Raw genomic sequence first — 20,793 nt, forward strand, 5'->3', positions numbered from 1 at the left:
CCGGGGGTTGTTGGTGGTGAATCCCAGAAGCCGCGTCTCCACCCTGGGAGCTGCCTGGAGGAAGAAGACCAAGATGGAACCTTGGCACTCCCGCTGCCCATTGGTTGAGATGGGAGTTGGAGGAGGGGGGGTGGGGGGAGGGGGGGTCAATCTCGTCAGTTGGTGTTTTTTTTGTTAATGGACTCCTTTTTGGAAAGGTGGTGAATCCGTCCGGAGGATGTTGTGCATGTGACCAGCTCCACCTTTCTTATTTGAATAATGTGTCACTTGGACTGTGTGTGGACCATGTGGTCTGGGGTTGGGGGGTGAATTTCATATCAACTGTATATATGTCAATCTGAACTGGACTGTCAATGTCTTCACTGAAAAGAGAAACCTTTGTAAGCACTACTTGTCTTAAAAATACAAGGTCTTTTTTTAAAACTCTGTGTCTCCTGTTTTGGTAATTAGCATTTACTATGTACATTATATGTTATTATTATTTATACTATTATTTTAATAAGGGGATCACACGCTGAATCTACAACTGTGGCATAGCATCCGTAGGGCTAGTTGGGTTGGCATACAAGCTGATTCATGGAGCTGAAATGTCATTTATCATGTAATGTCATGGGTTTTTCTAATATGAAAAGCGCAGCACTATTCACAGGTAAGTATGCCCAGCAAAGTGTGCCAGAATTCTCCTTTAATTATTTCTCTGAAAAGTCCAGAACATTGTGAGAAGGGCAATTTTAAAAGTGGGCAAATAGGTGGACTTTACACAGAATGATGTTCAAACTATTTTCTATGAAATTCATTATTTATATTAAAAATATTATTTTCATTAACAGAGACTGTTAAAATTGGTATTGCGAAAACATCACCGCAATTAACAAATTACGAATATGTTAAGATAAATGAACATTTGAATAAATAATATTTTACATTTGAATAAATAATCTATATTACTTTAACTCAGGCCAATATATACAATTTCTATTTGTGTTGAATTTCAGTGAACATACAACAGTGAGTGATGCGGACAGAACATGAACATATCTTTAAACGCTCAGGGATGATGTGGCGCAGAGGGGGTCCTGGATTTGCTGGAGTCAGAATCTGGGTCCATCTGGCATGAAAAGAGCCTGTAGTCCTCTCCTAACACTCAGGATCTCCTCCTCTTGCTAAACGGGCAGACGGGAAAACACACCCCTGTCACTGTACATGCCATTGCAACACGTTCAGGGCACACACCCTCCGAGCTTAACACACACCCTCCGAGCTTATAAAGGCAGCTCTTTGTGTTGGCCTTCTAAGAGTTTGACTCTATTTGGATGACAGTAAGTTAAAACACCCCCCCCCCCCAAAAAAAAAACAACAACAACCTTGGCCTAACTGTTCACTGATGTGCTCGGGTCCCGTCTTGTCATGTCAACTCACCATCTCTTTCATGAGTCTGTCCTGGATTGACTTCATGTCTTTCCTCATCAGGCACATCTGAAAACAGCATGTGACACAACATGGTTTTAAAATGTGGAACAGCATGCTCAGGACAAACAGTCCCCAGGAGAGACTGGGAGGTCAGCATAGGGGCATTCATGCCACATGTTACAGAGAGTGATGGACACATTAACAGGCAGTAGAAGCACTATTTATATTTGGGTCCACATGAGTTCAGTTTGTATTCTAACAAGCTATCTTAAGAAACCCATATGGGAATAAAAAATAAATTGTTCACCACTATCCACTATGGCCTGGAATAACCCTCCATTTCACTTTCAGTATTTATTACCCCATAAGCAATAGTGAGCTGTGGTGTTTTCCAAAACCTCATGTACCTTTGATAATGGGATAATAAAATCTAACAAATGGAATAAATTTGTGTCGGCACCTGAGAGGTGAAGATCTGTTCCTCATACTCCAGGCTGTGACACACGTTGGTCTGGATGACTCTCTTCAGGCCCTGCAGTCTACAATGAAGAGACCGGAACACCCCAGTAATGGTGAGGAAGGAGGGTAGAACATGTGTATGCAGGGGTGGAAATTAACTTTTTGGCTCACGGTGAGTCACCTGCCAAGGGGACTGTAGATGAAAAAAATCTACCGGCCAAGTATATATTTTTTTCAGATAGCCTTCCGAAATCTAGTCGCCAATTGGAAATTTTACCTGCATTTGGCCGGTGGCAGGTGTTAATTTTTAATGCGTGGGAACACGCAACAGGTAAAGCACACCACTAAGTGATACTGTAACTAAATTCAAGATCATTAGGTCGTCCTCAGACGAGCTTGACAGCGAAGTCTCCAATCATCTCGGTCTTCCATAAGATCGAAGATCTGTTTATTAGCCATGTACTGTATATGGCTCACACATACTAGGGATTCGACTAGGGTTAAGGCGTACGCTGTTGGAGACGGGGAAAAAAAAAGGTGCAAATACAAAATACTAAATGCAAAAAACAGTGCAAACAAAATACAGTGTAATGCGGCTTTACAAAAGCCCACAGATATCAAGACCTGACCTCAACCCCCAAGATGTGAGATAACATCTTGTCAGTGAGAGGCTATACCCTAATCACATAGGATAAGTCAGCCTGTTCATTTATCAGTGAGTGCTGTGTCTCATCACTGGTTCACAATCACGGGACACAACCTCAGAGTCGAGTTGGCCAGTTCCAGTGGAGTAGGGACCTCTAGGATGTAAGCTCTCACAATCATCTAATCTGTGCTACAATGCATTCATTCAATAAGTACAAGTTGTCTTGAGACTTTAACACCCGGAGGCTGAGATAAGCATTGCCTTCATATATATAACAGGCATGTGAAAAGCCAGCGTGTCACGACCTCCGCGCCAACAAACAAACAAACACCCATTAGTTCTCAGGGGACGAAGTCCAACCTTGTTGACGACATTAAGCTCAACAGATACTTGTGTTCAGAGGGTCACACGTCCTTGTTTGTGGTGATTTAGCAGATGCAGCAGTGCATAGTTTTTTGAGATGAAGATAAGAATGACTGGAGGCAGTCATACAAAAATTTGGAGGACAATTTGAATGGGTACAGTAATCCTTTCATGCCCAGTGAGCCCAACAGAAAAGAGATAAAGAATAGATGAATCTCTCTCTCTCTCACACACACACACACACACACACGCGCACAGGCACACACATACACACGTGCAGACACACACAACACGACCCCTCACCTTCGGGTCTCTTTCTCATGGTAGGAGTGGAAAGCCACAGACTGCTTCCTCCAGTACGTCTGAGCGCATTAAGGAACAACAGAGGAGTAAATGGTTAACAGTGATTCAGTCAACTCACACACAGGCCCCGGGGCCTTCGCCATATATATACACCATACATCTGAAATAACTCTGCATAACACTTCTCTCTGTTTACTTTAGAGCACACACAAAAGAGGGCATTTTTTGAGGAAAATCTTTTTTTTTTTTGCCTACGTCATCTCTTCATGATGCTGGTCACCTCTGGTAAAATTGCCCACATCCTCAATTGAAAAGATCACGCTGTTCCAGCCCCAGTAGTATACTGGCTCACGTCAAGAGTGGGACTCAGGCCCTTTTATTTTTCTGTTTTTTTAAAAGCTTGAAAATATGACTTAGGCCATTATTTTAAGAAGCTGACGATTATTATAGGACACAAGCGTGCGGCCTGGGCGATATACTCACAGGGTTTTTCCTGCATAGAGAGTTACGAGGCGGCCGCCTCCGTCAAGTTGCGTGCCGCCTCCAGCTCTCGACAAAAAAACCCACTAAGACCTGCCAACCTGTACACATTTTGCGTAGTAGGTAAAAAAAATAATAATAATTCCAGTGATTTATGTTGTAAATTTGTATCTGTGCGACCTCGAAATATAATTGGGAGCATTTGTGTGAGTGCACATAATTGATCTGGTGCAACCTATTTTCCATTCAGGTGATTCACTAGTTACACACTCATACTGTAGGGCTGTGCAATAAAATCGATACAGCAATACTGTACATCACCATTTTTTTCCCCTCGATACCGTATCGATTTTCTGCGGTACAGTAAAAGGAAAATATACAGAACAAGACAGGGAATAGATATAGACATAGACAATTAAGGATATAATTCAGTCATATATACATTATTAATGTTTTAAATGGATTTAAAATGTCCTTACATTCCCTGTGCCCTCAGGATCACCTCCAGGGAGCGGGGGATGGAATTGTATTTTCAGCTGTATTTTAAAATGTTCAGTAAATTATGTAGAGTATTGCAATGTATCGCAATATGTATTGTCTCGTATCGCAATGTATCGTGATACTGTATTTATTGTATCGTTACCCATGTATCAAGGCAAGGCAAGGCAAGTTTATTTATATAGCACATTTCAGCCACAGGGCAATCCAAGGTGCTTTACATGAGACGTATCGTGATACGTATCGTATTGTATCGTGAGGTCCATGCCAATCCCCAGCCCTACATACTTAAGTGCGATGTTATTCGCGGTGACGGTGAAAACAAGTGTTCCTCCCATGACTGAAACGCCTAGCCATATCTTGACTTAGGAGGGTCGCAGAAACACGGACCGTTTGGTAGCTCAATGGGCTGGGGCGCTTATCATGTAAAGGCTAGTCCTTTCTGCAGCGGCGTGGGTTTGAATCTTGCCCACGCCCTTTGCCGCATGTCTTCCCCACTCTCTCTTCCACCCTTCCTGTCTGTCACCTACACTGTCCTATCCCCAATAAAGCAGAAATGCCTTAAAATATATATTTAAAAAAAAAAAGAATCGCTGATAACTTGTAAAAAAAAAGTTACCAAGCTTAGGTTATCGAACAGGCAATGCTTTCTCTATGGGAGTGTGGAGAATCCTTTCCAATCATAATTGACATAAAACCGTTAGTCTACAGTAGCCTACATGTTTTGCCTGACACCCTACATTATAGTCACAGTGCTTTGATGTGCCCTCACAAATGTTCCAGGATGTTTGTTATTTAAAAACCAACACAATGAAATTGGATAATGTAGGCCAATAGTTAGGCAGACAAGCTAATCCAGCACACATTAGTGCACATGGGGGAGGACCCCCAGACCCCCCACTTAAGGTACCAACTCCGCCTCATTTTGAGGGCAGGAAAAACCCTGGATGATGATTGGTCTATAAAGTAATGTGAGATTAAGCCACGCCCTACAGTCAGCTCCTTCTCCATGGTCTTCAGAGTGGCGTCGTCCTGCTCCAGTTGGCTGATCTCCTCCACGAGAGCACCGCGGACCTGCTCCAGCTTCTGACACCTGCACACACACACACACACACACACAGAGGTGGAAAAGGGACAGAATAAGAGGGGGGATATGAGAAAGGGAGCCCAAGAGATGGGAGAGATACATACAGTATAAGGGGAATTAAACAATTCTTCAGGAAAGATTAATCACCCAACCCTGGACAAACACAGCCATGCATCCTAAGAGGTGTGTACTTGTTCACTAGCTGACCTGTGCTTGCTGACGTGCACGCTGACAGAGGACACATGCTGCTGGACGGTCTTCAGAGACTGTTTGGTGTACAGCTCCATCCTCCTAGTGCGATTCTGCAAACCACAACAGATGTACATTAAGTGTACGGTGGCGGTACTGTAGGTGCTTTCACTACTAAGCCTTCGCACCCAAAACAAAAGTAAGATGGTAAATTGACTGCACTTATATAGCACTTTTCCACCTTAGCGGCACTCAAAACTCTTTACAATGGCCTCTCATTCACCCATTCACACACCAATGGCGGTAGCTGCCATGCTAGGTGCTAACCTGCTCATTGGGAGCAATTTGGGGTTAGGTGTCTTGCTCAAGGACACTTTGACATGTGGACAGTCGGAGCTGGGATTCGAACCACTGACCCTTCGATCACTGAACCCGACCCGACCCAACTGACCCGAAGAGATAAGAGAGAGGTAAGAGAATCCAGGTAAGAGACATCCTTGGTTTTAGGCTCCCCATGGTTGCGCTATAAGCTCCGTAATGCGCAAGTAGAATTCGAGTAGAACCAATCAGACAGCAGTGGCGAGATTTGAACCACGGGACACCTAAAAGGGACGGTCTGTGTGTTTGCTTCCAACCTGACACTTCCTCCGCAGCTCGGAGCTGAACTGACGACACACGGCGCCCATGTCTTGGGTGCTGCGGCCCATGTCCGGCAGCTCCATGTCCATCTCCTCCTCGTCCTCGACGCTGGCCTCCCAGTGGCTGGAGCTCACCGTGTGGGTCGACACCATCCTGCCCACCTCCCCCCCTGGAGACACCTCCGTGACTGTGGATAGAGGAAGTACACACGATGTCACACATACAGACGTGCAAACACAAACGACGATGGGTCCCACACCCATGAGCTAAAGCCTACAGTAAGGCTGCACGCTAGATTGAATAGAATTACTTGTCCTACTTTCACTAGCGTGAACAATAACAATAAACATATGGTCTCTGTACCGGTGTCATGAGCACTCTTGCTCTGGATGTGGTGGTAGCTTGTCTTGGTAGCCTTGGAGGCGCCATCCTTCCTTCCTTTTCCCTTGTTCTCGTCCTCTCTCTCCTCCTCCTCCTCATCCTCAGAGCTACTGTGCTCTTCCCAGTTCTGGGTCTGGCCTTGGGGAATGGGCTTGGCTGCTGAGAGAACATTTGAGAACACAAAACCATTCAAAATAAGAATACTTAAAACAAACTACAAAAGAACAATTTTGTGATTCAGAGAGTTCAAATAGAAATCTGCCTATAATTACATAAAGACAAGAACATATAAGACAATAATTCAAAATTCTTAGTTCTCACATGACTTGAACAGTTTCCTGGGCCTCATCTTGAGAGCTTGTCTTCCTCTACCCTTGCTCTTATTCACTCTCTTTTTCTGCTCCTCCTCCTCCTCCTCCGAGTTACTGGGAGAGGGGCTGGGGTTGTGGCGCTTGTAGCTTGGTCCTGTGAGGAGAACCAGGCCTGAGTAGATAACCCTTGATCAGCTAAACCAGACTGTATTCCTAATTTCATTTTTCATTTTTTTTCAATTTTATTTGGAAGGGACCATGTGCAATTAAAACATAAATGTAAAAACATTTATCATCATGCATCATCATCAAAATCATGCATCGCACCAGAGTTACCCTTAGGCTAATTTGCATCTGCAGTCCCTGTAAACAGGTAATAGATAAAAACAACAAACATAATAAGTAAAACAAAGTACAATACAGATGACATAGCATTACATTAAGACACTCACTCTTTCACATTCATCAGTCATAGCAGCACTAATACTACTGCTATCCCATGTCTCTGGACCTGGCCTGGCTGGAAGTACTATTTGAAATCCTTTCAATTATCTGTGCTTGATGATTGTTTTTGTCGGGCAAAAATAAACCAACAGGCCGTTTCTAAAAATGCAAACCCCACCTACCTGACACTTCAGGCAGAATCACGTCAATGCTAAAGTACAGTAATTGAAAGGATTTCAAATAGTATTTCAACCCAGGTCTGCGGTGGACAAGGCTGTAATGACAGATCCCCTAAGGAGCGCTTGAGCTGCGGTCGCTTACCTGACATGTGATACTGCTGTTGCACTGGCTTGCCTCCATGGTCAAAATATGGTGTTTTCTGTCAAGACGCAATTATCTGTCAGCACTATGTTCCGAGGATGACTATATAAGCTCTATGGCAATGAGATATGTGGCAATACCAATTAATTACTGTAATGTAACATTTTCATATTTTGTGTTGAAGACTGAACGGTGCCATTAATTAACCCTTATCTTCTATGTTTTTGTTTCTCAACGAATTCCCCACAACAGCCCTTCCTAGTCCTCACCCCGGTTTAAAGGAAACCTTTTTCCATGGTATCCCTACCTCCAGATTGGTAGCCATGGCTACTGGGTTCCCCTCAACTCTCGACACCGACATCACGGAGGAGGAGGATTGGCTCAGCGTTACCCTGGAGACAACAGACTCCCTGTCGGAGGAGGCGGGCAGGCCTCTCTGGCCAGAGCCAAAATGGATGCCCTGGTTGAGGGTGTCTCCTGTGGTGAGCTGGGAGTGGAGGGGGGATTCTGGGAGGGACTTCTCCAGGGCGGTGGAGGTCAGGGGGGGCTGAGAGCACTCGGAGAGGAGGGGAGACTGGGCGGAGGAGGGAGCCCGCTGGATAGGGCTCAGCTGGGGCTGGGGGGGAAAGAGAGAGACAAGGGAGATGAATGAATCCATCCCCAGATAGCAAGCGGATCTGGGCCATATACAGGCCAGATCTGGCCCTTGTGGCTTCGTTCCGGCCCATATATGGCCCAGATCTTGCTATCTGTCTCTGGGGATATCTAATCACTATAACCGTCGATGATGGGGACAGTTAAGCGACGAGGATCATTTTCATGCTGCACTCGTTACGTTTTCTGTCATTCCACCGATTGAAACCGTGTCAGAGTAGATCCTGTAGCTGCGTTGCATCTCACCTCTACCGGACCGGGTCTCAGGGCTCGTAGCACAGGGGCGAGGTGGGGGAGAGGAGGGAGAGCGGGAGTCTTCGCTGCCTTGCTGTCACTTTTAATCCCGGCGCTGTAGAAGGAGGAAGGTTGGAAGTCTCGGCTGCCTCTGCTGTGAGGGGGGCTGGGAAGGTCCATGACAGGCGAGGGGGGGCATGGCGAGGGGGGGCGGCTGCGGACCAGAGAGGTGGAGAGGAAGGCCAGCGGGGTGAGGGGGGACCTGGGTCTCCTCGACAGCGGCTTCTCGACAGCTATGGGGGGGAGGGGGGAGACGAGCGCAGATGTTGAGACAGCTGGCCATCAGTGAGGAGGTCGATAGGAAGGAGATGCTTTACATCAGATCAGTTTACAGTCCAGAGAGTCTAGGAGGTAGTTAAAGCGGTTTGACAGTTGGTCAGTTTCTCACAGGAAGAGAGACAAGACAGAAATGGAACAGGAACTCATGTATGCTTACAGTATTAAGCCGTGTGTCCACCAACGAGCTGTATGTAGCTGAACAGCGCCAAGCTTACAGCTGTGTAGAGCGCACTAGAGCGAGAGGAGTTTAGAGCTGGCTAGGCCACACATGTTTTACAGCTACGTTAGCAACGAGTGTCGTGTTTTTGCAGACTGCAGATTAACTAGCCAAGTTAGCTAGCTAATGTTAGCTAACGTTTACTGTCTCTGCGGTTTTGCCAAAAACTGACCGTTGTCATTGTCAGAACAGCCGTTTACAGCCTGCGCTCTAGCCCAAAAAGTTACACTTTTTTCAACTGCAAAAAAAGCCTAGAGCTCGTGGTGCTGTAGCGCTAAAAAGCGCTTGGAACACAGCTCTCGTCTCTATAGCGCCCTAGAGCTCATTACCCATTGTAAACAACGAGAAAACAGCGCCAGCTCTAAAATACAGCTCCCTGGTAGACACGCACCCTTATGTATTTATCTCATAGACAAACAAGGTATGTCTAGAGAGCATGACTCAAACCCAAGGGGTCAAAAGGATTAACTAGGTCAATTTTTGCCTACTACTAAATTCCACGCTCAGAAACCAAAGCCTACAGAGGTTGTGAAATATACCACATGTTGGTGATGTAACATTGAACTGGTTGAACTGATGGGGTGGGCTTATGTTGACATAGATGTGTCGGTTTACCCTTACATCTCATCCTCTCGACAGGGGGAGGAGAGGGAGAGAAGGAGGCCAACCGGGCAGCCCAGGAGTCTTTCGGTACACTCGTCTGTTTCTTGGCTGGGCCGGTCTTCTTCTCCACGTTCTGATTGACCTTTTCACTCCTTTTCTGTTCCTCTCCGATAAAGTGCTTCTGGCGAGCACAAAAAAGCACGAAAGATAAGCATGTGCTGGTGCTCTAAACTGACATCACACTCAGTATCGTCGGCGTAAGGACCTCTGAGTCACTTCAGAATTAAGAAAGGGAGCACACCTTGGGAGCGGGCAGCTGCTCTGTCTCTGATTGCCTGTTGCTGTAGGTTTCCTTGTAGCTCTTGGCGGGGGCTGCGGCCATCTTCTTCTTCCCCTCTGCTACCTCCAGAACAACTCGCTCACTCTTTTCCTGCTGTCCCATACAGCGCTTCTGTTGGTGGCAGGCATGGTTACATGTCGTAAATCCAACATTTATAATGTAAATTTGATCTAACATGAGGTGAAAGTGTAGAATAAGCAGTTGGGAGGGACCGCACCTTAGGAGCGGTTGGCTGCACTGTCTCTGATTGGCTGTCATTGCCGGGTTCTTTGTAGCTCCTGGCAGGTGCTGAAGCCTTCTTTTTCTGTTCCTCTCCAATAAAGCGCTTCTGTTGAGCGCAAAACCACGAAAGACATGTGCTGGCGCTCTAGCCTGCATCTGACACACTGTAAATGTGAGTCGTGTACTGTCCGTGTACATTTACAATGACTTCACACTTTGTGTCAGCATAAGGACCTCTGAGTGACTTCAAAATTAAGAAAGGGGCCACACCTTGGGAGCGGGCAGCTGTTCTGTCTCTGATTGGCTGTTGCTGTAGGGTTCCTTGTAGCTCTTGGCGGGGGCTGCGGCCATCTTCTTCTTCACCTCTGCTACCTCCTGAACAACTCGCTCACTCTTTTCCTGCTGTCCCATAGAGCGCTTCTGTTAGGGTTTAGGCATAATTATATCTCGGAAAAAGACAATATATCATGTAAATTTCATCTCAATCCAAAATGAGGAGAAAGTGTAGAACAAGGAGGGGGAGGGAACACACCTTAGGAGCGGGTGGCTGCTCTGTCTCTGATTGGCTGTCGCTGTCCGGTTCCCTGTAGCTCTTGGCGGCAGCGGCTGCAGCTCTCTGGGGCCTCCAGGCTGCCCTGCTCCTCCCTGCAGGGGCCGGCTCCTTCCTCTGCTCCAGCACCACACCACTGGCTTCCCTCAGCGCAGCTCTCTTCTAACAACACAGCGCAACAGTGACACCTAGTGGCCGACTGGGCTAGTGCACCGTGAAACTGTAGCAAGTTAAACTGTGAACGCAGAGGATGTGGAAACACTGGGGTGTAGTGTTCGATGTGTTCTTGGCACTTAAGTCTTGAAGTGAAGAAGAGAAGCTTATATACACACAGAGGTGATTGGTTAAGTGGACACACCCAACTGATAAGGTGTGGCCTACAATTAACATCAAGATAAACCCTATCTCGGTCCTCAAATAATTAGCCTATAGCATGGCAGTGCACAAACACATCGCGTGCATCACTTCCTGGCACTTAAGTCTCACCTTCTTTACCTTGGCTTTCTCCTTCACAGGTTTTGGGGATGCTGGGGGGAGGTCTGGGGTCTCAACTGAAACATAAAGGAACTTAATGAGATATCATCCTCCAGCAACTACACACAGTGCAGAGTAAGTGGAAATGTTATCATGGAGGCCTTATGTCATTCATACGAGGATGTTAAGAACGGAGGGGGGGGCTTTGTGTGGGTGTACATACATGTGGTGTTTGGTGGTGGGGGGGTTCTGGGCTTGGCGGGGGGCTGCCTGGAGTAGTCGTTGATTTTGGGCTTGGGCTTCCTGCTGGACTCTCTCAGCCAGCTGACCTCTGTCATGGCGTCTGTGTCCGTGTCACTGAACAGGTGCTTCCTCACGTGGCGCTTGCGGGGTTGGGGGGCGCACGCAGACACACACACACACACACACACACACACACACACACACACAGTATTACATCCTGTAAATTCACACCGAGGGGAAATAATCACACACATAGAGGTAAACCTTGGCCTCCTTTCAAACTAATTCTCATTATCAGATTCGGATTATCTGACAATAATACTTAAATACCACAAAAATAGTGCTGCGAATACCTTCACAGCCAGGTCCTTCTTGGTGGTGCTGGGGAGAGCCCAGGAGATGACACTGGACAGAGAAGCATCAACGCCCCACAGATTAGAGATTGGGTTATTAACTCCAGAGGGGCCTGTCTGAATCTGACATTCTATACACAGGCAACGCTGTCTCACCTGCTGTCAATGGCTGATGACCCAGTGGACTTCTTCCCCTTTCCCTGGAGAGCAGAACGAGGCAGAACAGAGATGTTAAGTAGCTGATACATAAACACAAAGGACTTTGTAATAGGGCCTTATATACTGCAGTTATGTACATACTGTACTGAGTAGTTACACAAAGTACAGCCTCACTTACCCCAATTCTTATAGGGGAGTCCTTGCTGAATGAGAAGACGTCCTCTCTAAAGACAGGGGAAAAGTACAATGGTGAACTTGGCATTCGATCTAATCCACTGTAATGGTACCTTTGGACTCTCGTCTGGAACCATTTACCCATGTTGCATCCCAGAGGTTTTTTTTGGGTTGCTGTAGGACTTCAGAAATCCAGAGGTGTCCTTCTAGTGGAAAAATTAAGATTAGTATGCAAAATCAAGACAGTCATACAACATGCAGACGTTCAACTGCAGACGTAAACATTTAAAGCGGAGGACAGTATAAACGACTACAATACATACCTTAGCAGATGGTAACCAGCTCTTCGCAAAGAGAGATCTGACACAAAACAAGTTAATGGCAAAAAAAAAACACATAATGGATATATGCTGCTATGCAGTACCTGCAATTTACTTGAGTATACTTGGAGCCAACACTTATCTTCATATGGTTTTTCGATGGTCTGAGTGTGTGCTCTACCTGTTGATAGGTGGGGGGTTCCAGTGAAGGGGGATGTTCCCGGCTGTGACCTTGCTGGTGGAGGAGAAGCAGGTGGTGGTGGTGGAGGTCTCATAATGGCTGGAGATGAGCTTCACCATGCTGCCAGTGACCTCCGCGTCCCTCTAGAGATACACAGCAGCAACACGTGAGGAAGACCAAGACACTGACTCATGTACGGTACTACAAGACTGACCGAATTAAGTGACTTCCATGTGTATCCCCTCAAAGAGGAGGCTTCACCTTCTCTTTGCTGGAGTTTGGTCCGGTGGGTTTAACCTTGGGGTTGGGAGTTGCCTTCTCCTGTAGGACTTTGACTGGGGTGGGCTTGATGGGGGCTTTGACTGGGGTGGGCTTGATGGGGGCTTTGACTGGGGTGGGCTTGATGGGGGCTTTGACTGGGATGGGCTCTGGGTCCTTGGACTTCTGGCTCTTATTCCTCCCTTTGCCCGGAGGCTGCCTCCCAGTCTGCTGCTGGGGCTCTCTGGGCCCTTGCCCTGCAGGCCCACCTCGCTCACGGGGCCGTGCTCTCTCCTGGGGCCCACCTCGCTCCCCAGGCCCAGTGTCCTCCTGCTGCTCCCTCTCCCTGAGGACCTCCTGCAGGCGCTGGGTGAGCTGGGCGTGGAGCTGTTTGTGGCTGAAAGGGGCCGAGCCTGCAGCGGAGGAGGCTGAGCCTCTCTGGGCGGAGGACGGGCGCTCCTGCTGGTCCAGACTCAGTGCAGGCCCTGGAAAGGCGGGAGACGGTTGTAGGTAGGGCTGGGTATCGATTCGATTCCGATTCACAAGGTTCAGAATCGATTATCACGATTCAATTCGATTCGATTCAATATCGATTCGGTTAGTGTTACTAAAACCTGTTTTTTTTTTGCTGTAACCTTAATTACATGACTGCAAAGTTATGCAACACATCAGCAGGCCTACTACAGCTGGGTATCGATACTGACTTCCAAAAATGAATGAATGAATGAATCATTGAATGAATTAATGAACTATTCATTCCTTCATTTATTAATTCATTCATTAAATAAAAGATTGATTTTGGGATTCATGAATAGATTCTGAATCATTATTATCGATTAATCCCAGCCCTAGTTGTAGGCACACCTCTGTACAATTATGAATCAGGCACTAACTGCAACAGCAAAAGACTTGTGAGTCCAGAGCAGGATCGTGGGGAATAACATGCTCTTAAGTAGCTGACAAAGCCCCAGCTGTAGAACAGGAGTAAATCCATGTTGATGTACAGTACCAGGATTGGGCCGAGCCTTGGGGACACCTCTCTGTGCTGGGAGCAATGTCCCCGACACCGACACCTTGGTCCAGCGGGAAAATCTGTTGGGCGGACGCACAAACACACACTCAGTCCATCGCTGCATCTTTGTTTAGATTTAACACGCATGCTTCTTTTAACGAGTGAGTTAGTGAGCGCACTGTACTGACATGGCTCTCTCTTTCTTCATGGGGGGCTGTGAGTCTGGAACAAAGGTCTGGTCTGATAAAGGAGTGAGGACAATGGCAGAACATCAAAAGGTGGGTTCAGTTTACGTTCGTTGCGTGACATTTCACACTGACGAGGCGTACCGGGAGGCTCCTCCCCCTCGACATCCTGGTCGGCCTGCACCATCTCCAACACCTTGTCCGCTGGGATGTTCTGTGAGAGAAGTGACAGGTAGAGTACAGTACAGTGTAGTATGACCACACATTCCTACAACCCCCTTGAGTAGGACTAAAATGACAGCTGCAGCAGCACAGGGTGCGGACAGGTGCGGAAAATCACAGGTGTCGTGCTTCGGCGACTGCCACGCAGCCGGGGAGAGTAAAGCCTAATTTATGCTTCTTGAAAAGTGTCGCTCGACAGACAAAAAAAAAGGTCGCTCGACTTGCATTTATGCTTCGGGCGACACTTCGCGTCGTCTCTATGGAAACAATCAGCTGCGCGCTTGTCTTTCTGTTGCGCGTTTGTTGTCATTCTGAGAGAAGCGGCTTTCTGAGGGAAATAGTTTATTTTTTTTAGGTTATTCAGAGAGCGGTTTTCAATGTGGTTTGTTTTCATTCTTTTCCGCAGTACTTGGGCATCTCTGTGAAGGGGCAGGGATGAATTGTATAGATGGAGATATTTCCTCACAAGCTTCGGAGAGACGTTCCTCTACTCCTTCCATGACAGCCAAACATCAAATGACAAGACAAAACTAAAACAAGGCTGCGGAACAAGCATATCCATGGCAACGCACAAGCCTTCTATCTAGCTATCCAATCACACTTGAGCGGCAATATGTGACGGAGTCAGCGACATTAGAAAAAAACTTTGGTGTGCGACAGCCCTCGGCGACACTTTTTTCCCCCACAAAAAGTGTCGCCCATGATGTCGAAAGTGACGAGCGACGGTTTTAAAAGTGTCGAGCGACGAAGCATAAATTGGGCTTAACGCCGTCACGTTACCCGGCGGTATTTCTCTGCCACAGCCCTGGCTCTGACATCCTTCTCTGAACGGCTGCTCTGAAGAGAGACGTTCATCTGAGGAAGAGAGAGAGATAAAAAAAAGAGGACTCTCAGGCCTGTGTGCCCGATGTGTAAAACCGGTTCCGTTTCACATGCCGCCTACACCTACGGCGTGTTTGTGAGTGTGTGAGTGTGACTGCATGTGCACAAAGGTGGGTGGAGTCCGGACCCTACGTTGACGTCCTGCACCGTACAGTAATGTCCTACCTGTTCCTTCCTGCTGTGTGGCAGTGTGCTGCCAGAGACACCGCTGCTGCTGCTGGAGCTCTTGGTCGTCCTCGGCCCTCCCAAACTGGGCTGGGCCTGTCTCTCGTGGCTCCTGACCAGCTCCAGGGCTGGCTTCACCTTGGCCCTGCCGCTCAGAGTGGCTGACGGGGGAAAGCGTCACGGTAAACACACAGGACACACACTCACACAGGACACACACTCACTCACACACGGGCACTGATAAGACGATGCAACGACACCTACATGCTGGAATGACGACTGTGAAAGGACTGATGCCACAAACCCCACCGCTGGTGATGAAGGAGCTGGACTCTGATACCTTCCTCTTAGCTGGGGTCACCAACTGGAGGAAGAGAGAGATGCATAGTGTGTGTGTGTGTGTGTGTGTGTGTGTGTGTGTGTGTGTGTGTGTGTGTGTGTGTGTGGACGTGACAACACTGAATACTCCATAGCAGCAATTCATTAGCTCTAAGAGCTTCAGTCAGAGTGTTACAGAACACTGTTACATCTTTGTAGTCAGTCACCTGCAGGGGTGCAGGGCAAGGGGACAACAGACAGGGGGCGCTGCTCCTCTCTCTATCGGCGATGAGAGACATTTGACTCTCAGGAACAACAGCCTGTTTGGATAGACAGTAAGATCAATTTTGTATTTTATTACAACTTCAAACTACAGCTTTTGCATTTTATGGTATATTTTGATTGATATATTTTATTAAAGTGTCACACCGTATATATTATATATTATATAATGGTATATATTGTATTTTTTATTTGCACTGTTGTCTTCATTGTCCCGTCCTTGCACCCTTTTTTAATGTTGTCACCATCCGTGTATGCACCATCAACCTAAACAAATTCCTAGTATGTGTAAACTACCATGGCAAATAAACATTCTGGTTCTGAGTCCGTTACTTGCCTGGGTGTTGCTTTCATCCATTATGATCTTGACAGTGGTCTTCACTACAGAGGTGCTACTCTTGCCCATAAATGTCTGCCAGGGAGGAGGTACAGTGTGTACTTACTTAAGAATTAACAATCAACTATCGATTAATTGATAAGCTTTTTTTCCATTAAAACAACGCCTAAGGCAGAATTAACAAATAGAGCATGTTTCCTTTAAAATAGCTTTATTTCTTGTGTTCTGATAACGTTAGCCTACATTAGGCTGTCCACGCATGCTGACGCGATTGCACTCAAAACGGCATTCAAACTAGACACTTCAATCCAATAACAATCCTCTAAGCCGTGTCGCCTGTTAAATATAAAAATGATCCCACGCCAAACTTCGTTTTGCCCGCTTCGTCTTCAACATGGCTAGGCTGTTCTGCTGCTGCTGGACTGGCTAAATATTAATATGCATCAACTATACCGTTACTTCGGGAACTTTCGCGTAGCCTTTCAACAAATACATTTCTCACACAGAACGTAGACAAACTAATTTCCACTAAATGTATTAATCATTATCAATCAATTATCGATCATTGATGCCCATCCCTAGTACTTACATATGTACATATCAATACACATTCCTCTATACTATAGCCACTGAATCCATCGATCTGTCTTTATCCACCATTAACACTGTAGTAACACCACTACAGGTGCATCTCAGAAAATGTGAATATTGTGGAAAAGTTCATTATTTTCCGGAATTTAATTCAAAAAGTGAAACTTTCATATATTCACAATATTCAAATTTTTGGGGGATGCACCTGTATCTGTGTTTACTCGTGCGCGGTCCAGTGCATCTAGAGTGGCGCGAGCAGCAGGGCAGGGCCTACCTTGTCCTTGGAGGGTCCGTAGACGCTGTGGGCAGCCTGCATGATGTCCAGGGAGGAGCTGAAGTGGATGGTGAGGTTGAGACCGTACAGCCCGCTCACACTCACAGGCTCCGACAGCTTTAGCCTAAGCACGCGGCTCTGACCCTCCTCTGCGCAAAGACACACGCACGCAGGCACAGGGCCAGTCAGTTTTAGAGGCCTGGCTAAAGCGTGTGTGCTGATAGAACCGGGTCAATACAGTGTTAATGTTGGTTTGACTACCTGTGACTGTGTAACTGTCGACTTCATTCTCTGGGATGCACACAGTGTCCCACTGGCCCTCCTGAGCGACAATACAAGCAGAGCATTTACTGGCATAGTGTTTAGACCTCACTACCAAGTGTGGTTGCAACCACACCTCCTACGTGAGCCAGTACCTCTGAGCTCTCATCGGCCAGAGAGAAGTAGAAGGAGATGCTCTGGCTCCCCAGGTTGAAGTCGATCCAGAACTCTTCCAGTTTCTCATCAGAGGGCATCAGCAGCTGGAGAAGCAAACCTAACAACTCTCAGCTGTGCACACAGCGGCTGGCGACCCTCTCACACTTCTCAAACACCACAAAATATTCTACCTGTCTATGCAATTCCCTACTGTCAAACATGAGCGGTTCTCACTCAGTGGGAAGGTCATTAACAGGGGACACTGACCTCATGCTTGTCTAGAAACACCTCCAGACAAGGGTAGGAGAAGACTCTGTAGGTGGAAAGACACCATGTTGTAATTGTACGACTTGACGAATGAGTGTGTATTACAACAATTACTGGTCAATGGTCCCTGTGTACCTTCTCCTGTCTCCCTGCATCCCGTTCACTTGGTTCAAAAACTTGCGGCAGTCCTGGGAAACAAGTTGCACTGGTTATACTGTATTGACAATGAGAACAAGTTATAGTACTGTACATATCACACCCTCAGATCATACCCAGATTACTCACAGCAAATACCACTGAATCTAGCCAGAACAAAACTCAAATAGCACTTTTAGTGAGGCCAATTCAATCCCTATTAATATTGTAAAATAATCCCATGTAACCTATTGAAGGTGAAACCATTGAAGTCATGTAACAGCGGCGAGTCTTATCGTACATATCAGGCTGAGTTACCGTCTCAAACTCAGAGTCCTGGATCTTGCTAAAGGCGCTGGCCACAAACTCCATGGTGAACCAGTGGTCAGCCAGCTCGTTCCTCTGGCTTGTCGTGGTCATCCTGCATAGCGCCTCCATCAGGCCGATCTGCAGGTCATAATCTACCACACAGCACAGTCCATAAGTAGGGATGCACCGATGCATCGGCCGATGTTGGCCTTGTTGACTGCCATCAGCCCATCGGCAAATAAAATGACATTCACCGATGGTAGTGGCCGATGTTATGTCGCAACAATTACGGCTTTTTTTGTTGCAAAACGTAGCCTACCCAGCTGCAGATAAAAATGTCGGCCCTCTGGGGATATTTCACCATCTCAGACAAAGATATGCGCTATGCAACTTGTAAAACTTGTTCAAGTGACATTTCAAGAGGAGGTACTACAGCCAAGGATTTTAACACATCAAATCTAACTGGCCATTTGAAAAGCAGGCATCATTTCTTTGTTTCCCTGGCACAAAAGGGGGAATAAAAATAAAATAAAATAAACATCGGCCGGATTGTTATTTTAAACATCGGCATCGGCCCAGAATTTTGCAATCGGTGCATCCCTATCCATAAGCGGAGGTGTGTTGCCAATACTGTACTTCTAATACAGTATTTGAACAAGTTCAAACTTACCACCGCCTTCCACAATCCTGCCTGCCAGGATGCTCCTTTGAAAATGACCAGAAATAGCAGAACAAACTAATTAACAGTGTTCAAAGCAAAAGGCAGATACTGTGGTGGCAATATTGTTAGTCACTATGGATAAAAATATCTGCTAAATGACTAATGTAATGTAAAATGTAATGCAATAGCATATAAAATGACACATTTAGATACTGGAAATCCCATTTGAATTACATAACACCAGACGCCTCCTGAGATGACAAGATCTTCTTCTCTCTCTTGAGCTCCACAGGGATCTTATCCAGGATGAGGTTCAGTTTCCGAATCGCCTACAATAACATGGACACCAACATTAGAATTTGACATCCATCTTTAATGATACTTAACTTTTGCTAAAACTAAAAAGAACTGTGTGAGGATGATCACGTTTCCTCTTCACCTCTTTCTGGATTATAATGTGGACTCTTGGGTCTGCAACTAGTTGGCCAAATGGATACAGCAGGGACTCTGTGACTTGATATGTGCCTATGAGAGACAGGTTGATTTGATTCATAAGCAGACAGGCTGATTTGTTGCTGTATGTGATTTTAATTTTTAATTTTGTTTGTTTTATGTGACCATCCCTGGTCACTTTATCGTGGACCAGGGATGGGAGTAAATTTGTCAGATTTGAGTGCACACGTACCGTCTTTGCTTGCTTCATGGACAGCCTATGCAAACAGTGGGAAAAAACAAAGCTAGATCAAAGATAGATGACCGACTGTATCATGGATAGGTCAGCCAGAGATTCAGAAACCAATAGGGCCCTTCATTACCAGAAGGGGACTGTCTGCCAGGAAGTGTTGTTTGGCAACTCACCATTACAGCATCAAAGAAGTCTTCAGCAAGGTTCAGCAAGGTCTCAGTCCTCCGTGTTCCGGCCTCCACCCACAACTGCCTGGCTTTCTCATACCACTGCACCATGTGCACAAAGACCAGACACAGCCCATCAAACAATATAAGAAATATAATGTATAGCTTACATCAGCATATTATTATAAACATAAATCAGTGCAAGTGATGAGAATATACTTATCTTTTTGACAAGACCCTGAGACACCATCTCAGATAACCCCCGACCTCCAGATTGAACCAGGTTTGTCCCACACTTATGCAGGATGGAGAGTCCCAGACAGGCATTCTTGATGTTCCCTTGATTGAATCCCTACACAGGTAAGAAAATAATGCTTTATTCCCCTTTACAAGACATTATGTTGAGACACCTACAGGGATAGTCTGACACTATTACTCACTCTGTTGATTAATTTGTCCAACTTGGTGAGGAACTGTTTGGAACACTTCAATGTTGTTCTCTCACTGATGTCTTCCTGCATGAAGTCCTCCAATGCTTGGACATTGCTGCTCTTCAGCACCTCATCAACTAGCTTCTCCAACTGAATACAAAAAGGTTAACTGGCCTGTTTCCTCTGTTAAACTTTGGCCATTACCTTGCTAGTGTAGTATTTTTTAAATAATTTTATAATAGAAGACAGCTGTGTTTAGATTAGTCTGTACTTTGTGGTAGACATTTAAGTGTCTCAACTGTCTAATATCACTTTATTAGGAATGTGTTTAGATCACAACGGAATTGAACAGGATGCCTGGAAGTGATTCAGGTTTCTTAAGTAAACTATTAAATGTGGAGACTAGTTATGCCCGTATGAGGAGGGACATATGAATTGTGACCATACTGGACTAACCAAAATTATTCAATGTTTATGGGGTATAAAATATTGTGTGGTTGAATTGTAAGCAAGAGTCTATCCTGATCTGGCCTGGAGATGCTCCTTCTGCTGCAGCAGAATAATATGTCTCATGATTAATAAAAGAATATTAAGCTAACTC

The 20,793-nt window shown here is 46.1% G+C and overlaps 1 protein-coding gene across 1 annotated transcript; it reads right to left on the minus strand.

The window, feature by feature from the left end:
- Nucleotides 1-1,073: 1,073 nt before the first annotated feature.
- sycp2 (synaptonemal complex protein 2) lies at nucleotides 1,074-19,872 on the minus strand (the record flags this gene model as incomplete). The annotated part of the gene is made up of 40 exons (XM_084461954.1): nucleotides 1,074-1,163; nucleotides 1,420-1,476; nucleotides 1,871-1,949; nucleotides 3,182-3,240; nucleotides 5,153-5,252; nucleotides 5,454-5,548; nucleotides 6,071-6,261; nucleotides 6,438-6,614; nucleotides 6,777-6,920; nucleotides 7,532-7,589; nucleotides 7,839-8,147; nucleotides 8,432-8,712; nucleotides 9,597-9,702; nucleotides 10,492-10,560; nucleotides 10,673-10,852; nucleotides 11,177-11,241; nucleotides 11,388-11,547; nucleotides 11,761-11,812; nucleotides 11,917-11,960; nucleotides 12,417-12,453; nucleotides 12,595-12,737; nucleotides 12,856-13,337; nucleotides 13,862-13,944; nucleotides 14,053-14,104; nucleotides 14,194-14,263; nucleotides 15,052-15,126; nucleotides 15,319-15,479; nucleotides 15,583-15,669; nucleotides 15,833-15,956; nucleotides 16,256-16,330; nucleotides 17,121-17,269; nucleotides 17,382-17,442; nucleotides 17,537-17,641; nucleotides 17,805-17,850; nucleotides 17,940-17,992; nucleotides 18,258-18,400; nucleotides 18,919-18,953; nucleotides 19,144-19,238; nucleotides 19,349-19,434; nucleotides 19,743-19,872. The coding sequence occupies 40 exons, from the start codon at nucleotides 19,870-19,872 to the stop codon at nucleotides 1,092-1,094; spliced, it is 4,590 nt and encodes a 1,529-aa protein (XP_084318080.1). The 3' UTR covers nucleotides 1,074-1,091.
- Between the last annotated feature and the right edge of the window lie 921 nt (nucleotides 19,873-20,793).

Source organism: Borostomias antarcticus, assembly GCF_949987555.1.
Source record: "Borostomias antarcticus genome assembly, chromosome: 3".
NCBI classification, from domain to species: Eukaryota; Metazoa; Chordata; class Actinopteri; order Stomiiformes; family Stomiidae; genus Borostomias; species Borostomias antarcticus.